This window comes from Gymnogyps californianus, chromosome 14 (genome assembly GCF_018139145.2).
Source record: "Gymnogyps californianus isolate 813 chromosome 14, ASM1813914v2, whole genome shotgun sequence".
Lineage (NCBI taxonomy): Eukaryota > Metazoa > Chordata > Aves > Accipitriformes > Cathartidae > Gymnogyps > Gymnogyps californianus.
The window spans coordinates 830,743-852,363 of NC_059484.1; the positions used below are offsets into that span (position 1 = coordinate 830,743).

Here is a 21,621-nt window from a genome sequence, read left to right on the forward strand (position 1 = left end):
GTCTGATCTTCACCAACACTGATTTTAAACCAAAACCTGAAGAAAGCCATAGCTGGCTGCCATTTGAGACAGTTTCTGATCCTTAAGCACATGCAGAAGGTTTTGCTTTAGGAACTTAAAAGTGAAGACTCAAGCAGCCTTTAGATGAAGTTTCAGTTTGAGTTATTCAGCTCTCAGGAAGCTACCTCACCATGAACTGCCTTCAGCTGGAAAGCCAACTTACAGAACTTAAAGCTTCTGCCATCTCCCCTAGAGCAAAATAACCTTGGGGTTCGGCCCACTGCTGCAGATCATACCATTAACTTGACCCATCTTACAGCTGGAAGTATTAATTAGTTCCTCAGCAAAAATGAGGACATGGAAGCACGATGCAAAGCAAAGCAAGGTTCAAGGTGTCTTGCCCAACAGCCAAGTTGAATGAAACTACTACCATTACATCCATGAACTAGATATCCTGAAAGCTACAAAACTCGCGCAAGAAATTGACATTTAGGCTCCAAAAGCAGATTTAATTGTGTTCATAAGTTCCCAACAAAACAAACCCCTACTCAGAGGTTCCAGGAAAGCATTTTATGGAAGATGGAGCGTGCTTATGCCACAGACCCCCTAGCTGTGCTTCGCAAGTCATGAAAGGCACCAGCTGCCAGCGAGGCCTCAGGGCACACAGGAAAGCCAGTGCCACAAGTCTCACTCAGACCCACGCTACCCTCCTCCCGTCAGCCTATTTCCCAGCGGCTAGTACACTGCATTTAAAATGCATCTTGATCAAGGAGTTCATAAACTGCACAAGAAGTTTTTAAAGCACTATCAAACACCAGCATTTTAAGTCTTACCTTAAAGTGTAACCCTGCATGTTTCAAGTTATAATTATGTTTTAATCGCAAACTCCAAAGACATTTGTTAGAGAAGTTCAAATTTATTCCTCTAGACAACAATTCCCTTCCCAGTTTAACATGTTCCTGGCAAAAAGTGCTCTGGCCAGAAGATAAAACTAGTTTTAAGGATTAAGTTAATGCTAATGCAGCATGTGGTAAGAATAACCAACATAACTGGCAACACCAAGAAGCCAATCAGGCAAGTAAAAAGCCAGCATCCTTTCTTTAGCAGTCAGTTTCAGGAATTTTAATAAACCTTGGTACACAGCACAGTTCCCCAAATACACTCCAATACACTAGATGTACACCTCCCAACAGTCAAAGATTATCCAAAGTCCTTTTAGCTTGGACTCCATGGTCTTTCCTCCCTATTCCAGTTCGAGCTCTTTTCAAACTGTAATTTACTAAGAGACCACATCATTAGCTTGATTATAAGCCTAATTTTTTGCTTCAGGTTGCTGCTGTAAGCGAAACAAGCTTTTAATCTGGCTTTAGCAAGTTAACTTGCCTGAAGCCCCTGAACCCTTCTGTGACAGGCAGTCTGGGGCTGTGTTACAAAACCGTGATTTATCTAACCAAAAAGGAACTTTCAGCCACTTAGCCATGAATTGTCACCAGCTTCCAACAGAGCAGTGCCCAGCAATACAGAATCAGGGCCCAAGTCAAATCGACAGCACTCTGCCCCACCGCAGCAGCAGGACCACAGCACAGACAAGCAGCTGCCAGCTACCTGCGCAGGTCCGATGCAGACGTTAGGTCGGGCAAGAGCCTGCCGCACGTTCCTTGGGCCAGCAGGTTCTACCTTTACCTGTCACGGAAGGTACTGTGTAGGGTGAGGTGTAAGAGCCTATATCCACCACGCATTTCACTCAGCTCTGCTCTCTACTTGCTAAGCGGTCCCTCTGTACAAGGCAGCGCTCACACGTGTGCACCAAGGTCAGATCACCGATTCCCTACAGCATCCATAGGTGCTCTCCTGGTCTACAGGACTTTTGCGATTCCAGAGTATCTGCCATTCTAAGGCTACTACCCCTATTAACAGAAGCGTTTTACTCTTCAGAAAGATTTTAATCCTTTCCCTTTGCAGAATCTGCTTTTTCAATGCTTGAAATGGCTCAGATCCACTGACTTTGACTTCTTACAAGACTCTGCAAAAGTTAGAAGGCAAGCAGTTAAGTGAGTAGCATGAGTCAAGCTGCATGAAATACAGGAATAACCAAGGTACATGTTACAAACAAGCTCCAATGTGACTGTCACCTTTTTTTTTTTAAGCCTGAACAGCAAGACGACCGAAGTAACATATAACTTCCTCCTGGTGTGGAATCTGAGTATCAAAAAGCCTAGCTAGCTAACAGAAGCTTAACTAGTATTCTCTGTACTAGCAACACACAAGATATTTAACACAGATGGGCTGCGCTGGCAGCTCCACGAACGCAGCAAGAGGCCATAATGGAAGGAACAAGTTGTTCCCACTGGCTGCTGTAAAGCAGAACTGGTCGCGCAGAAATAACACAAAGTTTGCTCAGCACAGGTAGCATGCATACAACTCGGTGAACACTAGCGTTGTTCACCTAGCCGATCAATCTAACACAGCCCATCCGTGGGTAGTGCTCACTTTGGCAGAAGTGATGCTTAAGCATCTCAGGAGGTCAAGCAGCTCTGGACTACAGGCAAGCCTGTTGTCTTCTGCAGCTGAAGAGGGACATCACTATGGAATACATAGTTTAGTTCTGCAAAGCATTACCTGTGTTTTGGGCCTCTACATTACCAGAGGCAGTAATAAGCCACCATGCCTCTATAAGAAAACGTTTTACTTCCGTAGGGCTTAAGCACAGCTTCCGACTTCCCCTTCCCCCTCACTGTAGGGTCCATCAAGCAGTTCATATGGGGAACCCATAAAGACAATGAACTAACCTTTTACTTGCTCTCCCATTCAAAGAACTCCAAACAGTGCCCTAGTTATTCAGTTATAGGTAATGCATTTCCTAAAGATAAGGAACACAGATGGGGATGCAGCTGAATCCAAAGTGCTTCGGCTTAAACCTTAAAATGGAAGCCATTCATTACGGCCCTCCAGTATCACTCCCACCCTACCTCTGGATATCTTCACATTGCATTTCTTCTAAAATATATCCATGATAAAATAGATCATCGTTATACATATATAAAAATAACAATGAAATTGGTATACGTCACTTATCCCTGCACTTCATAGGGACTCTGGCTGGCATCATTGCTTACACCTCAAACACTTCTCACATGAAAAAGAGTTCCAAGTTTTAGACCTGCGAGCCAGTAAGCACCTAAGCAAGAATTAAGAACACCACTGCCTGAAAGACTGCAGTGAATAATACAAGCAGCAATCTGATAGCAGGTCTCAAGTCCGAGCTCTTTCGGAGCATCTGCTTAAAGAACAGCTGCTGCTGCTTTGTGCAGACACGTTATCCAGCTCGAGTCTCTGGACAACCAAGAGCAACCATGCCACCAGAGACACGCTAGGACGGACTGTGCACGTTCTTGTGCTACCTCACGTACCATCAACACCACTACTTACCCAGCTACAAAAAACTTCTTGTTCTGCCCCTCTTCCAGCCTAGAAGAGTTCAACATGCAAGAGGCCATTTCAGGTAACACTGCTGACACGGTATCAAAGGTTTACTCTTGGGATTTTCTGCTTGTTTCCAAGTTCTCATCCCTATATTATCCAAGGACTCAAAAACTTTGGAGAAAACCTCATAGTCTGCGGTCAAGCATAAAACCCAAACTGCCAAGCACAAGAGCCAGTGGCAAGATCGAGACCTGAACACTGATATATACAGACTGATAATACCCTCTAAAAATGCCTAAGCAGCAGCTTTCCTTCCCATCGCTTCCTTGTACTCACATCTATCGGGATTATTTCTACTTGATCCACATTCTGCAGGCTTTTGTTCGTGCCACAATGTGCAACAGCAAAGGTCGGAAACTTGCTGTTCCCCTCATTATCCTGACAGGGATGGTCACTACACGTAAGATACCGCTGCTTTTCCCAGAGACCAGAAGAAAAACAAGATGATGATATGAACACTGTCCACAGGGTTTAAAATAGCTGGAGTGTAAACAACCAGTGATTATTACTGAAGTAGTTAAGCTAGACAACCCCAGTAACTCAAATTAAGAATGCTCCTTCCTAGTCTGTAACTTAACTCCCATCTAACTTTTAAAGCACCTGGACTGCTAGAACAAGCAGTTTTATTTCCCTTCACATACTTTGTTAGAAGTGCTGCCTACAGCCCTATCGTCTCCCCTCAACAGCCACCACACTTACTCCACTGAAACACGTGGTACTTTGCAGAGCTCAATACACACCACTGCTTTGGTGATGCTCTCACTACTTCCCAAGGCTTTAAAAACTCTCGTAACCTTACACAGGCCCCACTACCGCTCAGGATTCTTTATATTTGAAAAGCAGCATGAAGAATCGGTCCACAAGCACCCAACGTTAACAAAGACTCAACACATTCAGCTTCTCTCCTGTTAAAAAGCCACAGACTAGAAACAGAAGTGCTCTGATAGAGTGTTGAATCCTGAACCTGAGCACGCACTAAACTACAATAAAGCAGCTTTCCCCACTTCCCAAGTTACCTGATAGAAGATATACCCTCCCCACAAAAGCCCTGCATGATCTAGGGTGTCCCCCCCACCCCCAGCAGCCACGTTTACCCCGTTCAGCATTCACTGCCGTGTCTCCTAGGTCTGTTCCAACAGCAGGCACACGACCCGCTCCCAAGGAGGAAGCGCTCTTTCAAAACACCTGCAAGCCCACAAACGCGCTGCGCAACAGTCTTCACGGCGTATTGAGTATCGCTAAAGTAAGTGACAGAATGTTGCAGACAAGCGATACTCAGCTGCAGCACAACTTCCTTATGTAACCCGCTACCGTACACTTATCTGGAAGTTTCAAACACGCTAAAATTATACTCAAAATCCTTCCCTTTCAAGCTCTACCTATTCCATGAGCATACGTAAGCCTTCAAGCTCTCTTCAATTTTCTTCTCCACTTTAGCTTTAATTTGATCAGTACGACACACAAAGCTTCACAGAAACTTCAAGATAACCTACAATCAAAGCAAAGATGTTAACACGTAATCCAAATCTGACACTACATATGTAACAAAACAGAGCTAGCAAACTGATCTTAAATACTAGGTAGCGGTTCACATCTGGTTCTCGACAAAAATTAGATTTACATAGCAATCGAGACCAGAAACCCTATGGGAGGAACAGCTTCCACACTTGAACGCTGCATGGAGACTCCAAACTGACAGCTACACGTTTTGCAGGGAAAAGGATATTAATTCCCTGCCTGACTCACCAAGGTAATAAAAGTGTACTTCAATAATCCTCTTTTTTTTCCTCCTGGTAAAAGACACTATGATGATCAAGCAAAGTATGGTTTTAAGACTACAGGGGGTTCAGCAGCAGCGTTCTTCTAAAGGGCCAGGACACCAAGTGCAGTGCACCTCCTGCTCCAGGAGGAGAAGGCACCTCGCATGCCTTTCCCTACAAGCCTACTAGATGACTCAGGTTGTAGAGCAGCACTGGCTCCATTAAAACAACAAATCACACTATTTTCACTAGTTGAACGTGACAAGTTTACTATGCTTAGCGCTTCAGTATCCAATACCAAGATCGTCGCTCCTAGAGGAAGGAGAAGAGCCTTCCACCGCGAAGGTCCCAAACGAGCTACGCCAAAACTTCCAGCGCCGGCCGGCAGCGTTTCACTCCTCTGGGCACCTTCTCCCAAGAACGGCGGCCCCCGCTCCAGCGCGGGGTTCCTCGCTGCCTGCCTGCTGCGCCCCCCCCTCCCCCGCCCCGCGTGTCCAGTTCCACGCCCCGAGCGATTCCAGAGGACGAGGAGCACCCCCTCAAGCTGCAACAGCTGGCGGCGGCTGCTGCCGCCGCTGCCCACCCCCGGGCCCGCGGCCCTGCCCCGGCGCCGGCGCCCCCTCGCGGCCCCAGGGCCCGGGCTCCGGGGGCCACGTTGCTTCGGAGGGGCCCGGCCGCCGAGACCACCGCCAGCCTCGGCCTCCCCCCCGTCCCGGGGTAACAGCCCCCGGGAACAGGGCACGGCCCCGGGGAGGTGCGACCTTCCCGGGGGGAACAAACAAAGCGCCCCGGGCAGGCTGGGCCGGAGCCCCCGAGCCCGCTCCGGCAGCCGCGGCCCGGCCCGCGCCGCCGAGGGGAAAAGCCGGGCAACTTCTCCTCCGCTCCCACCTCCCCAGGCCCGGCTGCCGCCTCTCCTGACGGCGGGGCCGCCCGTCCCCTCAGCGCGGGCGGGGAAAGGCGCCCGTAACCCGCCGGCCGAGGCGGGCACCGCAGGCACCCCGCGCCGCCGGGGCAGGGCCCGGCCCGGCCTTCCTCCCCCCCCCTCCCCACCTCCCGCCAGGCCCGGGGCGGCGGCGGCGGCAGCGGCCTACCCGGGTTATGTAAGGCGAGCGCCAGGCCGGGGCGGGCGGGCGCGGGGCCGGGCGCGGGGCGGCGGGGCCCTGCCCTTACCTTGTGGATTCTCTTCAGCGCCATTGTGTGCGCGAGGCGGCGAGGAGGGGCGGGCGGGGAGGGGGCAGCCCGCGGGGACTATTTTCCGAGGGGGAGGGGGGGGGAGGAGGAGCGCGGAGGTGGCGGCGGCGCGGAAGGGGGGGGGAGGGGAAGGGGGGGAGGGGAAGGAGAGAGAGAAGGGGGGAGGGAAGGAGGGAGGGGAGGGGGCCCCCCAGAAGGCGGCGGCGGAGGGGGGGGGGGGGCCGGGGGGGGGCCTGCGGGCGGGCCGGCCTGGCGCGCTGCTCCCCTGGCGGCGCCGCTGGGCTGGAGCTCCCTGCCGCTGCCGCAGCTCCTACCGCATCCCTCCGCCGCCTCTTTATGCGCTGGCGCTCCCTCGCCGGCCTTCCGCGTATCACTCCGCCGCGGCGCTCCGAACCCCCGCCGCGCTCCGCCGCCGCCGGATGGCGCGCCGTCGGCGGCGCCGAGGCGGCCGCCGCGACGGGGGCCGAGGCCGGGCTGGGGAGCGACGGGGGTAGGGCCGGGCGAGAGAGAGGAGGAGGGGGGGACGGCGGGGACTATTTGTCCTGCGGCCGCCGTGCAGAACTCTCCAGAAGGGGGAGGGGGAGAGCGCGGAAGGATACGACGGCGGCGGCTGCGTGAGGCGCGGGTTGGCCGGCGGCGCGCGTGACGACGGCTTCTCGCGAGAAGGCGGGACGGGAAGAAGTCCCGGCCGCGCCGCCGCCGTGGGGCCGGTGAGGGCCTGAGGCACGGGCCGGGGCGGGGCCGGGCCTGAGGAGCTGCCGGTGGCGGTGGTCGGCGGCCCGGGCGGGACCCCGGGCCCTGGCAGCCTGGTGGGGAGCCGCCGACCTCCCGCCCCCTGCGCCGGGAGACAGTAGCCGACCCCAGGTGCCCCGGGCTGAGGCTGCAGAGGGCCCAAGGCCTCTTCCCGGAGGAGGGCCGGGGCCTGTGAGGCGCGGGCCTGCGGTGTACCCTCCCCGGGGAGGCTGGGAGGGCATCCGGGACAGGCAAAGGCCCTCCGGGAACACATTAAGTGGCACTAAGAGCGACGGTGGTGACACCTTGTACCTGGCGGGGGTGGCGCGGGGCTCAGCATCCCTTCCCCGTGGGTAGTGGCGCGGGGCTGGCGCACAATAATCCATTTGTAGGCCTGGGAGGACGCATGGACAAAGTACCCCAAGTAGATCACAGCGAGGCTGCATAATAAAGGTTTGAACCATCAAACGGGCTTTTATTTATATAGCAAAGCATCTCAAATACCAGGCTTACCGAGCATACCAAAACCACAGTGTTGAGTGACGAACACAAGGCAAGCGACCGAGGGCTCGGTACCCAGCAGGCCACCAGCATCACGGAGGGAGGCGAAGGCTCTCCAGCAGCGACAGCATCCATAGCCCCGCTGGCCGGAGATGGAAGAAAAATTCGTTTCCATCCAACATCCCCGTGGAGAACACCAATACGGGCAAAAATAACAATTGTTCTCAGATGACTGAGCAGCTGGTATCAAAAAAAGTTCATCAAATAATCCTGATGGCTACCAACAAGCTGAAGGGTTCTGCGCAGCTTCGGCGAACCTGCGAGCCCTGTAACCACGTCCTGTTTGTGTAAGTGCGCGATCAAAGCATGAATGGGCAATCGCCGTAAACAGCCAGCTCAAACAAAAGGGCAACTTCCCTTCGGGTCTGAATCATCAGAAACTGAGGCTGGGAACAGGACACCGCTTGGGACAAGGACTTTGTGCACACGTTCAAACACGGTGCCTCTGCAGGGGAGTTCAGCCTAACAACCAAACTGCCCGCATGCACACAAACCCACGGGACATCTTGTAACAGTAAGACATTTTAAAATCTGCATCAAATTGGAGTCTCTTCTGTTGGTCCTGCTTCTCTTCCCATTGCCGGCTTTGGATCATGAATTGGGACTGGACGCTTGCTGCTCCGTCTTGGGCTTGTGGTGGCCGGTGCCTTGTGCTGTCTGGACCCTTCCAAGCTGGCAGTCCTGCTACCAGGTCAAGTAAGAAAAATGCCAAGAGTGTTTTCAATCAGGGTTGGAAGTCGTAAGACTTTCCAAGAAGGCATCAGTTTTTGTTCCTTTACAGGAAAGCCTGGTTTGCTATGGATTTCTCTCTTGTGTAACTAACATTTTTAGTGAATTATACTACGATTTTCTGTTATTGCCTGTCTTCTCACCTAGTACTGCAGCAGGATTGTTTTCCACTGTTCCTGTCGATTCCACACCTCCTGTGCGTCTCTTGGCAGAGAGGGATGAAAGGCTTAAACAGGAGACTTTAGAGGTAAGTAAGATACTCAACTCCAAGCAGCAAGAAGCAGCTCTGGGCTTGGAGCTCAGCTCCAAAACTTCCCCTGGGGTCAGACTGTCCCTTTGCTAAAGCACCCTTCTGCCAGCTGGTCCCTGTAGCCAGCAAAGCTACCCACAGTAGCTACCCGCAATTTGCTTGCTGCTTTTGAACGGGTAAGGTTTGGAAACCCCACGCTACTTCTGATATGTTGGTGATGACGAACTCATGCCTGCTCCTCCCAAAGCACCTGCTCCTTCCTCCTGCCCGCGTAGCTGCTGCTCAGGGTGGAGGCGAGACTCTCTGGTAGTGCTCGCCCTGGCCTCTCGGGAGCCTGGGGACTGCTGCCTCTCGGCGATAGCTGTGGTCTGTTCTCGTGCTGACTTTGCTGCCAGCCTTTCTGCAACAATTCAAGATTTCTTTTCTGGGGCTTTAGCATCGGGTGTGTTTTGAATTAATTTCTCTTTCCTCCTCCACATTTGGTATGGAGAAAATAAATCACAGATTCATAAAAATGGTTTTCTGGGGTTTTTTTTCCAACTACTTTGGTTCATTCTGTGGCTTCTTGCTCTTTTCCCTCTTTTCTGTCACCTCTTGCGTTGCTGGACACCCCTCGATTGCAGAAGAGCAGACAACAACCCTGCACCACCCCCAGCACAAGGGAGCCTGCTGTCCTTCCTTGCAACACCAGTCTCCACCAGCACGGGGAGCTGGAAATGCTCAAATACTAATCCCAAGTAGTCCTGGCCCTTAAGGCTCCCCCCAGTCCTGGGGCAGAGGCAAAACTGCTTTTCTTCCAACGTTTTCTGCTTTCCTCTCTTACTGCCCAGCCAACGTCTGATCCCGGTCAGGCAGCCTGATCCCGCTTACTAGAAGTGACATCGCAAATTCCTCTTTACTGCGGGATTCTCCCTTGGTCCCCGAGAGCAGTACAGCCACGATAGCTTTCCCCTTGCTCAAACTTGGCCCGTCTCTCAACAAGGAGATGTTCCATCATGTCTGGAACTGCAGTCATACCGGTAATGGCTGGGGGCACAAAAGGCTTCCCTCTCCTCAGGCATCTCTCCGGAAGCAACCTCCTCGTGTTTCTGGGGCAGTTTTCAAAATACCTTCAAGTCACAGCCTCTGAGGACTTCACTTCTCAGAGGTCTGCACATCAGCCAAGATTAAAGTAATGTTTTTCCAGTATTCTCAGGAAAAGCATTGGATTTTGTCCCCAAATTGGAAAATTATTTTTGGCTCACAGCAGCAACAGAAACAGTCTGGATTGCTACTTTTTCCTTGTCAAGCTTTGAAAAGTCCTCTCTGAGTAGTAAAGCATTGTAAAACTCAACCCAGAGAATACACAATTCTGAAAATAGAAAGAGATAGGAGAATAGTTTTGTTGTGGTTTTAGTACCGGGGATAACTATGATCTGCTGTTTCTTACCAGATGGACGTGAACTTCTCTAAGAGATAATAAATGGAAGTAGAAAAGTAATTTTCATCGTTGTTATTCACAAGGTCAGTCCCCTTAGAATTGCTGAAAGGCAAATCTCAGTTGCAGCTTCTGACATTTGGACTGTAGCTGTAAATGGGCAGATGTTAACTTGGGGTAGGCTGCAGGGAATTGAAGACTGGGATGTGTCTTATCCAGAAGGTATTTTCCTCGAGATTCACAGTTAGATCTTTGTCTGATGTGGCAATAGATTAAACGCTTTCCACCGGAGCTCAGACTTGTCTAGAAATGCCATGAGATGCAAGAAAGATCAGGCACAAATAAACGTTAACCTAAGATCACAGGGAGCAGAGCCAGGGAATACTTGGCCCTGTTGAGCTCGAGGTCAGGATTTTTCCTCCTGGCTTTTCTCCCCATTCACACTATGGTTTTCATGTCTTTTGCATTCCCTTCCCCTTTGCTTTCTCTCTTTGCTGAGGTTTGTTGTTTAGATTTCCCCTTCATGGTCCTGTCTGCAGCACTTTCTCACTGCCCATCTCCCTGCTGTCTCTTGATTTCTACTTTCTCTTGTTAGGAATTCCTTATCCCACCTGCTGCCTTTCTCCCTTGCTTCTCTTCCACCTCGCCTGCAGCTTTTGCAGGTGTCCTCCTGCAGGTTTCAGTCTCTTCCCACCCCTGCCTGACCATGAAGACAGTGGGATTGACCCATATGCACTTTTCTGTATCCCACATCAGATCACATCCTGGTCCTCTTCTCCAAAAGGATGAGTTCTGATCACCAGCACCGGAGAAGATGCTTTGGGCTGCATCTGCTGTGAAAACTCACGGCTGGTCCCCATCCATAGCGGCCCCTGCTGCAGGGAAAGCGTTGCTTGTTAGGCAGATGCTGTCTCCCCGCACCGGTTGCTGCTGGCCCCTCGCGCAGCACCCTGCCATGGCATTTTAGGAGAAGTTCCACCTGCAGCTTTCTGCTTTCTCTCTCTCAGGGAGAGAGCTGGTCCTGCAGACCCGGAGCGCTGTGGGGTACTGTGGTCTCTCGTCCTGGGGGCACCGCTGTGCGCTTAGCTTCTGTTCCAAAGAGAAGCACTGAGTGATCTGCTGTCTGTGCCTGCCAACATCGTCCCATGCCAACATCACCCACTACACAACAGCAGAGCATCACCGGAGGAGTTAGCTGAGTCCTGCCTTATCCTCAGATGACTCCTGCCCCCATGTGCCTTTCCTTCACCGTCTTCCTCTGACCGGCTCTGCTCAGCAGGGTCAGGTTGCAGTGCTGTATTAGGGAAAAAAAACTAGACGTGCTTAGGCAAAGGCACAAAAATTTAATGGAGTACAAACTTCCCAGCCTAGCTGGCTAAATCTGATTTTTCTAGGCTTCGGTAACCAGTGAGGCCTTTGTTAGAAGGTGAAAAAAGATAACTCTAAAGGAGGTAAGACGCAACTGGAAAAGGAAAAACCCCACACGTTACCAATGTTGGGCACACACTAGCGGGCAAGCTTCAAAGAAAAAAAGCTCCCAGAAAAACGGACCTGGAGCAGTGGAGAAAGTGAAGTGAAGGGTTAGGGAGAAGAAAGCTCTGCCTCTGCCCCTTGGCAAACGGCAAAGGACCTGCATCCCTTTCTGCAGCCGTGAGCTGAGGAGAATTGCTTGCCTCCATAGCTGCTAAAACCTTGGTGTCTTTAAAAACCAGACACAGAGGCCACTTTTTCCCCCTGCTCGTTGGTGTTTCCTCCAGGAGCAGCTGAAGCTCCCTGTCTGCTGACCCGTGGGCAGAAGAGCTGGTGTAGCGAAGGCTGCTCTCAGCTATAGGCAGCACAGCTCCTGTCCTAAAGGTGCTCTGCCCAGCAGGACCACCTGAATGTACACTTTCACACAAATTCTTCCCTGTTACACCCTGCAGAGTCATTTACCAATGGGGAGAGTGAGCCGAGGTCCAGTCTGGTTCATAGTTCCGCACAGAAGCAAGAACCATGGCAATTCCAGTGCAGAAGCTTGCAGATCCTGGGGTGAGCTGGCCAGGCTAGCAGCTAAAAGCCTTTCAGTCTCAGAGGGGATTCTTCGGCACCTCAGTTCAAACCACTTCTAAAAAAAACTTCTGGACTGAAGTTTTATATACAGAAGTTGTCGTGTATGTCACATGGAGACTCCCACCACATAAAACACACCTTTTCCCTCTCCTGCTGCAAATCCTAGGCTTGGCTGTACTCAGATGCCAGGGCAACCTGTAAGTCAGCTATAGCATTGTTCCTCCATTGTCCTCTCCATCAAGAGACCAGGCAGATCAGTATCCACAGGAACAGTTATCAAGGAGCTAATTCTGGGGGTTTTCAGCCCAGGTGAAGAGCTCTAGAAATGCTCTTTTTAGTCGTGGCCCAATCCTGCAGAGTATGTGTCCATGACTGTGTGTCAGTGGAACATGGGAGATCACAACCAGGAAGAAAATACGTGGAATCATTCCCATATTCATTTTGAAATCCGCAGATGAGTCTTACTCTAAAATGACTGGACTCCTTTCAAGATTGTTCTTCAAGTCAAAACTGAAAATAGAAGCTTGGGAACAGTCAGGGAGCCCTGAGTTTATGATGGTATACGGCAGGAAGGTGAAACTGGCCACCGGAGCCCAACAGATGTGCCCTCCATCACCCACTGAGGCAACACAGCAGCAAGGTCTCTGCTGATCTGCCCTGTGGCACCAGCTATCCCAGGCTTGAACACGACCAAAAGATTGCCAAGTGTAGGAACACAGAAGATAGAATTTCTCCTAACACATCATTATAAACTCTTCCAGTCTAGCATCCTGCCGCAGAACAACCTGGGATCTTAAACTTCAGAGAAAGGCAAAGAACAAACTGAAACAACCACAAAGCAAAATCCGCAAGTTACCACCACCACCACCTTGTCCACGAGACAATGTCCAGCAGGCGATGCATTGCTGTGGGCTGAAGGTATCGTATCTGTAAATCTCAGTGGCACTGTCACTGTTGTCACAGAAGAGGCACGGTGCCCATCGCTCACTCCCTCAGGACTCTGGATATCCTGGACCTGTTGTAACAAGCTTCTCTTAGCAGGACAGAACGCTTCTCCTTCTTCATTGTAGTCTCTGGCATTGGAGGCAGAAGATACAAATTCACAAACAGCCTTAAATGATCCAACTACGAACTGTTGCTGAAAGAAGCAGTCCTGCCCACCCCCTCCCCGCCCCCCGCAAGCAAATGGCTAGCTGTTCTCTGACATGTAGTTGTGCTTAAGTTGGATCACCTGATCCAAAAGTAATTTCTACCTTCACCCAGCATTACTTGGCATCTAGGGCTGTGAGCTGATCTGGTTCTCTTCGAAGTCACTCATGCCAACACAAGGAAACGGGCTGGAGGAAGCCCCCCAGAAGAGGACAAACCCACCTCTTTCACTGGCAGCATTGCCTGAAAATTAGTGCTATGCAAAGAGGAGCACTGAGGAACTTCCGCAGTTGCATTTCAGGCTGCTCAGAGGTGTCCCAGAGAAGGTTCCCATCAGCAGTCGCCAAACCTGCCATTCACCAGCAAAGTCCGGTTTGTGAAAGCAAAGCCAGCAGCCGAGCCCCAGAGTCCCCCGGTGCTGAGCCCACCTCCTCTGCCTGCGGCACACACACATGCACCCGGGACTGTTCCCGGAGCTGAGCCATGTTCCTCGTCACCAGCTCTGCCAGGTCTGACGTCTCCTCCTTGAGGTACACTTCCTTCCTTCCTCTCATTCCCCCCATTATCTTTTATCGTGCCTTTTTCCATACTCTCAGTCTCTGTTTGGGTCTCCTTAGCCCCTCACCACATTGTCACCTGCCCTCCTGAAGCTGCCCAGCAGCAGCAGGCTCTGCTGGGGCTTGCAGAGCATCTCCTCCCCACCTTCTCACCCCTCTTTGACTGTCTGGGTAACAGATGCCCAAAGTAGCTGCTAGAGCTCCTCACACAGACCCAGCATTTTTCTCCGCTGCAGAGGTGTGTAGAGGGGCTGGATTTGCAGAGGGACCTCGGCAGCAGAAGTCCAGCAGTGGCCAAACAAGTTGGAGGGCCTTTAACAAACCCCACGGTGTCACGTGCCCCTGCTCCAAAGTGGTTTTCCATTTCCAGAGTCCTTTGCCCTGTGCTGAATGAATCAAGTCCAGGATTGTCACAATTTTAAAACCTAACAGAAGTAACTTTTAAAGTCGCTTGCTCTTGTTCTCAGTCAAATGTGTTTAAAAGTAAGTTAGTCCAAGAAATTGTGAAAACTTTTATTCTTTAAATAAAGCAGGGGTTGGGGGTTTTGGTTTTTTATTTTAAACTTAATGGATTTTTCTACAAGAAAAAAAGGTATTAATGGAAATTTCAGTGTAAAAAGATCCAAACGTGAAAAAAGTATTGCCAGGGTTTACAGATTCAAAAAGCTCATCTTGCTGTTTTGCTGGTGTGGTTTTCTTTTTTGATATTTACCACCCCATCTTCTCTCAAACTCCGATTTTTCTTTTGTAGGCTTTTGCTGGTTTTGGTGCAAACGTGGATGTAGCTCACAGCACGGCTCCACAAACAGCTATGAGCATGGGGGGCGCAGTGGGGACCTCAGCCTGCCACTGCCATCACGTGGGATGCAGGAGGCAAACTTGAATACCAAGACTTCGCTTGACCAAGATGGCCAAAAGCTTCCCCATCACTCAAGATCAGACTCATCCTCTCCAACTCCCCTCCTCGAGGCGTGTGTTTCTGGAGCAAACGATCCCGAGTCTTGCCCCGCTTCAACCTCACGGCCATGCCCGTCTCAGCAGGAGGCTGGGGAATAGGCATCAGAGCCAGGAAATAAAAGAAGAGGGGTAGAACCAGATCTTCTAGCTCGGTCCCAGGCTGGGAAGCTGCTGACCTCAGCCAGCATTGCAGAGCTCTCCGTGGGATATTGAGGACAATGACAGGGCAGTCGTGGAATGGTTAAACATAGTCAAAGAGAAACAACAGGAGCTTTTCGGGCAGAAATCCAGGCAGTGCTGACAGCTATAGGCAGGCCCTGAATTGTTCATTCCCATGTTCCCAGCTAGCTAAAAACCTCCTGGGCAGTTTGGGCTTCCATGGGTATTTGAGTGAGCATCCCAGCCGTGCTAGTCAGCCTGCTTGTGTCTCCATCATTTGCCATAGTAAATCAGAGACTTCCATGTTACGCCCTGGGTCTACCTCTGTGCTGCGTGGATGAGCTCCTATAAATCTCTCCTCTCTGGCCATGAGAGCGCCAATAAATCTCCCTTGGATGCATGTCCTAAGAAGGCAACAGTAAATTTCTTGTAAGTGGTTGAGAGAGGAGGAACAAGGAAAGAAACAGGATATTCACACATGTCATTACACCTGCTTGCATGGGAAAAGAAAGCCTGGCACCCCCCTCTGGCAGTCAGGTTCTGGCTCCATTTTCCACCCGGCCGTTGCCTCTTGCTCCGACCCCACGGCCCGCTGCCCTCCCCGTGCCGCCCAGGCACTGCTGTGCTGGAGGCCCCCACTCACCACGGCACCTCCTCACCTCCGTACAGCATCTCCCCGCTGTGGCTGCCTCCCTCCACGTGGGAGCTGACAGAGGAGATCCCCGGGAGCTGCAAGCACAAGTCCCCGTGCTGCTCCCTGCCACTTTCAATTCCCCAAAGTACTTTTTTCAGAGAGACAATCTCCCTCCATACCACCCACGCTCACCTTCTCCTCTCTTCATCCCCAAGCTGTTTTATCCCCCTTTCATCCTCTTTGGCTGTAAGAATGGCAGGCTTCTAGGGTCAGCTGCCGGGTCTTCTTCTGTGCCTCTATAGCACTGCCCCAGGGGGATCTACCGTCGCTTGGGGTTTCTGTGCTGCCCTGTTGCACAGGACAATTCCAGCAAAGCTGCAAGCCCGCTGCTGCAGTTGAAAGGGGAACCCCGTCACTGAAAAGCGGGTTCAGGCAAGGAGGACTGCTTTGCTCGAGGTCTCACACCCAGTTTGGAAGATGCTCTGTTGGCTCCTGTGGCTCACCCGTCATGGGATCCTGTCTTTGCAAAGGCTGTCCCCTCCCTTGCTGCAGAGGTGGGAGTCAGGATGCGTTTGGCAAGAGCAGCTTTCCGGGGGTCCCTGGGACTGCAGCACTGACCAACCACCCGCTGTCAGCAAGCTTCTGGTGGCTCCATCCCCAAAGCCGGCTTTGCCTGTCCTGCAGGCTGGAAGATACCTGTAAAAAAAACCCAAAAGCAACCAAAAGGCGTGTGCGTACACAGCCATTTGTTCCGCAGTAGTTTCACTTGTTCTCAGCTCAGCCCGGTCGGGTCCCCAGGGGACACATGGTGGGAGGCCAGAGACACAGACAGCCACTTCCCTTTCCACAATCTCAGTGCCAGCGTGACTGGTGACAAAGGGCAGGAAAGTACATGACTGTTAAAGGACAGAGGGCAAGAGTACATGTGTGTGTGAGTGGAGGGGTCCCTGTGGGAGCCCCCCAGGGATCTATGCTGAGACCTGGGCAGCGTAACACATGTGACCTGGAAGAGACAGACCTGGAAGGGACCTGGAGGAGCTATTCAAAGCATTTTGACCAGCACAATCAAGTAGAAAACAGCTTCTTTTCAAAGAACAACTGAGTATCTGAGATGCTCCAGCATGGGAAAGAGATGGCTGAGGTCTGAAGCCATGAGTCATCTGCGGAGGAGGAAAGGGCTGGTTGTTCATGTCTCTCCCAGCACAAGAACAGTGGCACCCCAAACAACGCTAGCCTGTGACAGCTTCAAAACAAGCAAAAATGACTTTTCCACGCAATGAGTAATTGGGGACTCAGTGCCACAGGATACTGCAGGTGCTGACACTTTACAGGGGATCAAAAGAAGACTGTGTAAAACACAGATTGATCCACTGACACTTATTAAATGGGGTGCCACAAAGGAAAGAAGAACCTTAATGGATAAGGGACATGCAGCACTCAGAGCAGCCCCACGATCCGGGGATGGAGGGATGGTCCATGGTGCCGTCCGGATTTTAGATTCATCATTGCTGAGCGGTCACAGCCTGGGGTCAGGGCGAGGCAAAGGATCGCCCAAGCTGGGCACATCCCTGGAAAGGCATTCCATCTCCACATGGACTTTGTGAGCAAAGATCAGGGCCCTGCATAATCTGGAGACAGAGGGGGCAATTACCAAATCCTTTGGCCAGGACACCTCCCTGGCTCCCCCGACTGTCACCTCTTTTGTCCCGCAACGAAACTGCTTTGCTGAATGAGTGAGAGACATGTTCTTGGGAGCTGGACGAAGCAGGTCGCCTGCTTCCACAAGATTTTACCCAGCACGCAGATGGCTCCTCACTGCATCAGAGAGACTGATCCAGTTCACAAAGCTCAGTGCAACACAGAATATTGCAGAGCACTTTATTTTTGCTAGGGTGGGCAATAAAGCAAGCCCTGACAGTGCACAGGACCTCTGAGGGTACACTGGTGGTGCAACTGCAGCACTGAAAACACCAACTGCAGCACTTTTTAGCCAAGGGACCAAAGCCACTTTTAACACCAGCCTGGCATCCGAACCCCATCCCCGCAGGCATCCCCGGTGTAAAGCTGTCACTGGGCAGCCTGCCTTTCGGCTGAAGCCAGCAGCTCTACCGGCTTTTGCAGGGCAGCAGCACATGATGCAAAAAAAAAAGGGGAGTAAGCAAGCGCTACTGCAGTGCCCATCCTGCAGCAGGAGCAGGCTCTGTTACGACTGCTGCCTGCCTGCTCGCTGGGAGCAGTCCTGTACCCAGGAGATACCAGGGAAAGCACCCTGTTCCTGGGCTGGCTTTTGGCTGGGGACATGCCACGTGCATCCAGCACCTGCTCCTAACTGCCTTCAGCCTCGGCCAGTGGCCAGGCCCAGCTCCTGGGTTAATCCACCTAAGGCACCTCATACAGAGCAGCCAGTGTGTCTCCAGAGGTCAGCAGAGACTTCAAGCTAATTCACAGCATCTGCCTTCCTGCAAGGGATCTTACCTCCTATCACTGCGGGATTTTTACATTCTTTTTCCAGGTTATTACAAATTCCCAGGCATTTCACCAAGACCCTTCCCTATCTAAACCAAGTCCTGGCTACAGCTGTCCACTCCGCCCGTGGCCATTGGGATCTCAGGAGAGGCTGATGCCTTCCCCAGCCCCAACCAAGGCCTTCTAGAAACCAGCCTGTGTTGTGTTATGGGCCAGCTCTGCTCTTTTGGATGCTCCCAAGGGTGGAAGTTGTCTTTCCCTGCCTTTGCAAGCACCTTTGCCGGCTCAGCAGACAGCTTAGTTCTTGCTGTGTTTGGACAGTGATTAAACCATGGATGGTTTGGGCAGTGAGTTTGGACCACAAGCTGCTACATCTCTGCCCAGGTGTATACAAATAGAACAGCTATAGAGGATATAGAGAGCTCCTCTATATACCCCCTATAGCAGAAGGATGCCGTAGGCTTCTTCGGGTGCCCAGAAAGATGAGGCAGAGCAGGCTGCAGAGACCAAGAACAGGCACCCAGGTAACATCCAGCCATGGAGCTGCCCTGGCCCTGGCCCTGGCCCATCTCCACTCGCAGCAGCACAGCAGCAGTGTGGAAACCAGCAAGCCCAGGCTGGGGTGGGAGGTTAGTGCTAACTGGTTTGCTGCTGATGAGTCAGTTATCCAGCAGGTGACCACGGACATCTCCAATAACGTAATGAGGTGGTTTTGCTGTGATTTGTCTGCATCAGGAGCATCCCAAGGATGCATTGCCGGGACACTGCCCTAGGACAACGCATGGCCCAAGACACGGGGAGTGAGGAAGGTGAGGATGCCCTCTGCGTCCAGTGAGCACCGGCTGATGCACATGCTGCTCTGTGGTTAGTAAAGGGCCATGGCATATGGTGCATGAGGGGTTTATGCTGCCTGCCACACTGGTGTTTTAGAAAACTCTACAGTGAGAAACTACTAATTTCAGTGAGGACTGCAGTGTAGGTGTGTTTTATAGATTGCTTTACAGAGAGTCGATTTCTTTGCCCAACTAAACCACAGAGGTTTCAGCACTTGCCTGGTTGGAAGTGCCATGACACTGGTCTGGGGATGTCACTTGCCAGGTTTTTTTATGCATCTAAAATATTTTGGTGTCATGCATGAGTTCTTGTTCCCTCCGCTTGAGGGAATAACAGCAAGCAGGGAAACAGGGAACTTCAATCAAGGCACAATCTGGAAACGCAACTTGTTGGCTAGAGCAGAAGGCCGGGGAGGACAAAGCGGGCAGTTTCGGTGCTGCTGCGTCTTGTTGGCTCTGCAGAGGCGCTGGGCAGCACTGGGCTCTCTATTCCCAGGCAAGCTCAGATGTTGCAGACGTCCAGCCTCCGCTGGAGACATTCAAAGCTCATTCCTGGAGTTTGGGCTTGGCTCTTGGACCGGACACCACAGCTCTGCTCCGAGCTGTGCACCACAAGCACAGTCCCATCCGCAGCATGGCAGGGAGCCTGGAAAGGCTGGGGGGTGGCTGGGAGGGTTGTTCAAGAGCAAAGTGGTGTGGAAGTGATGCGACATGGTTGAGAGCATGGGAGCTCTCATTTTGTCCCCGTCTGCAGCTGCTGCAGATGCAATTCCTCTTTGCTCTGATCCTCACCTCCCTCCAGCCTTGTTGTCTGCTTCTGCAGGCTCTGGCAGACAAAATGGCTTTTCCATGCTGCTTTTTTATTGGAATTAGCACGCTGGCAACACCCATGTACGAGGCGGGTCTGGCGCTGTGAGGCAAAGGCTGGCTCAGAGCAGACGTGAAAGAGACAGAAATACCACAGGTGTTAGCGTACTGAAGGTAGAACTGAAAGCAGGAGGCCAGGCTCCATGGGCAGAAGAGCCATCCAGCTGCTCAGGGACCTGCGAGAAGAGGGCTGGGGAGCGGGGCAGCCTCCTCCACCGCACCGCAAGAGCCAGCCGGAGCTAGTCAGCGAAGCCTGGCTGGCAGGGACAACCCAGCGCAGGAGGAGGAAGTGATTCGCTTTACGGTTTAGCCAACCTTTGTGTTGAAGAAGCAAGCAACACGTTGGCTATATCCACAAGCCCTCCCCAAGCTAGGAACACAGGTCAGGTGCCCTGTAAAGCGGGTCTGCTGGGATTTCTAAGGTACCACTGAAACAGACTCTGACAACCTTGAGACGAGTGCAAGTAGCACACTGCCAGTCCCTCTGGGCATCTATTCCTTCCTCCCACCCTCTGGGTTTGCAAACGCTTGAATTAAATGTGACCTGTGGGCACATCTGAATCAAGATCCTTGTGCTGTGTGCCTGCTGCAGCCTGCAGAGACCCCCGGCAAGGTGCCTGCGGAGACTGCAAGGATCTCTTGGCAGCCTCCCTCCATCCACGGGCATTCCTGGGCAGAAAGCAATTGGACCCAGGGCACATTCTGGACAGTCGCCCCCTTACCCAGCCTGTATCTACCCAGTTTGGCTACGTGGAGGCTGTAGGAGACCATGCTGAAAGCTTTGCTGAAGTGAAGGTTCTCCCCTCACCCACCCAGCTAGTTATCTCATAAGGCGATGTCAGGTGCGATGTGCCGTTTGTAAATCCCTGCTGGCTGTTCCCTTCTCATCCTTCAGGTGCTTGGCAGTGACTGCCAGGAGGATTTGCTCCATCACTTTCCCAGGGACAGAGGTGAGGTTGGGCAGGTTGTAGTTCACCAAGCCCTCCCCTTCTTCCCCTGCTTGAAGCTGGGTGCGATGTTTGCCTTCTCCCACTCACCAGGAACCTCCCGATTGCTACGGTCTTCCAAAGAGCTCAGAGAGCAGCCTTGCCAGGGCATCAGCCATCTCCCTCAGCATCCTCAAGTGCCTCCCACCCACTCCTATGGGCTGGTGTATATGTGCCCTAAGTCAATCTTCCTCCAGGACGGGTAATACCTCACTGCTGCACTCTGCTGCTAGGACCAGGGACCTGGGAGGCTTGAGGGCAAACCTCAGCAATAACAACTGAGTCACAGAAGGCCTTGAGTACTTCAGGTGCTCTGGGTCTGTGGTCACTAGGATCAGGGACCTGAGAGGCTTGAGGGCCTCAGTGGCCAGCAAGAGCCCAGCTGCAGGAAGCCCTTGCTGTGTTGCCAGTGCCCATGGGCACTGCCTCCTGAGCCAGCATCTCCCGGAGCTGCGTGGGGTGGGGGGATCCAGGGTGCTGTGAGTCACCCTCTCTGCTAGAAGGAATTTGTTTCTGCTTCACCCCTGGAAACCTGCTGCACTTAATAAATTCAGTCTTTGAAATCTGCTGCACTTAAATCAAATTTCAATAAATTCCAGTTTCCTTCCTCATTCCAGCTTGGCTCAGCCCCATGGTGACCTAACAGATATGTTGGGGCTTTCCAGAGGTATCCATTTTCATGCATGTTGAAACCTGCCACATCTACCCAGCACTGCCTAGTGCCTGGATTTCCCGTAGGCTGGGAGACCTCATAGGAACCCTGCATAGGAGGTCTCCGGTGCTTTCTGCAGTCCGCCTGCAGCCATGATAGCTCCTTTCATTTTCACTTTCCTCAGTGCTG

At 52.2% G+C, this 21,621-nt stretch overlaps 1 protein-coding gene across 2 annotated transcripts in view; it reads right to left on the reverse strand.

Annotated features, from left to right (window-relative positions):
* Positions 1–6,494, reverse strand: part of UBE2D2 (ubiquitin conjugating enzyme E2 D2) — a 28,801-nt gene extending 22,307 nt beyond the window's left edge. For both annotated transcript variants that reach the window (XM_050905075.1, XM_050905077.1), the window contains exon 1: positions 6,414–6,494. In XM_050905075.1, the coding sequence (XP_050761032.1) occupies positions 6,414–6,437 (24 nt within the window). In that variant the 5' untranslated portion in view covers positions 6,438–6,494. The remainder of the gene's footprint in view (positions 1–6,413) is intronic.
* Between the last annotated feature and the right edge of the window lie 15,127 nt (positions 6,495–21,621).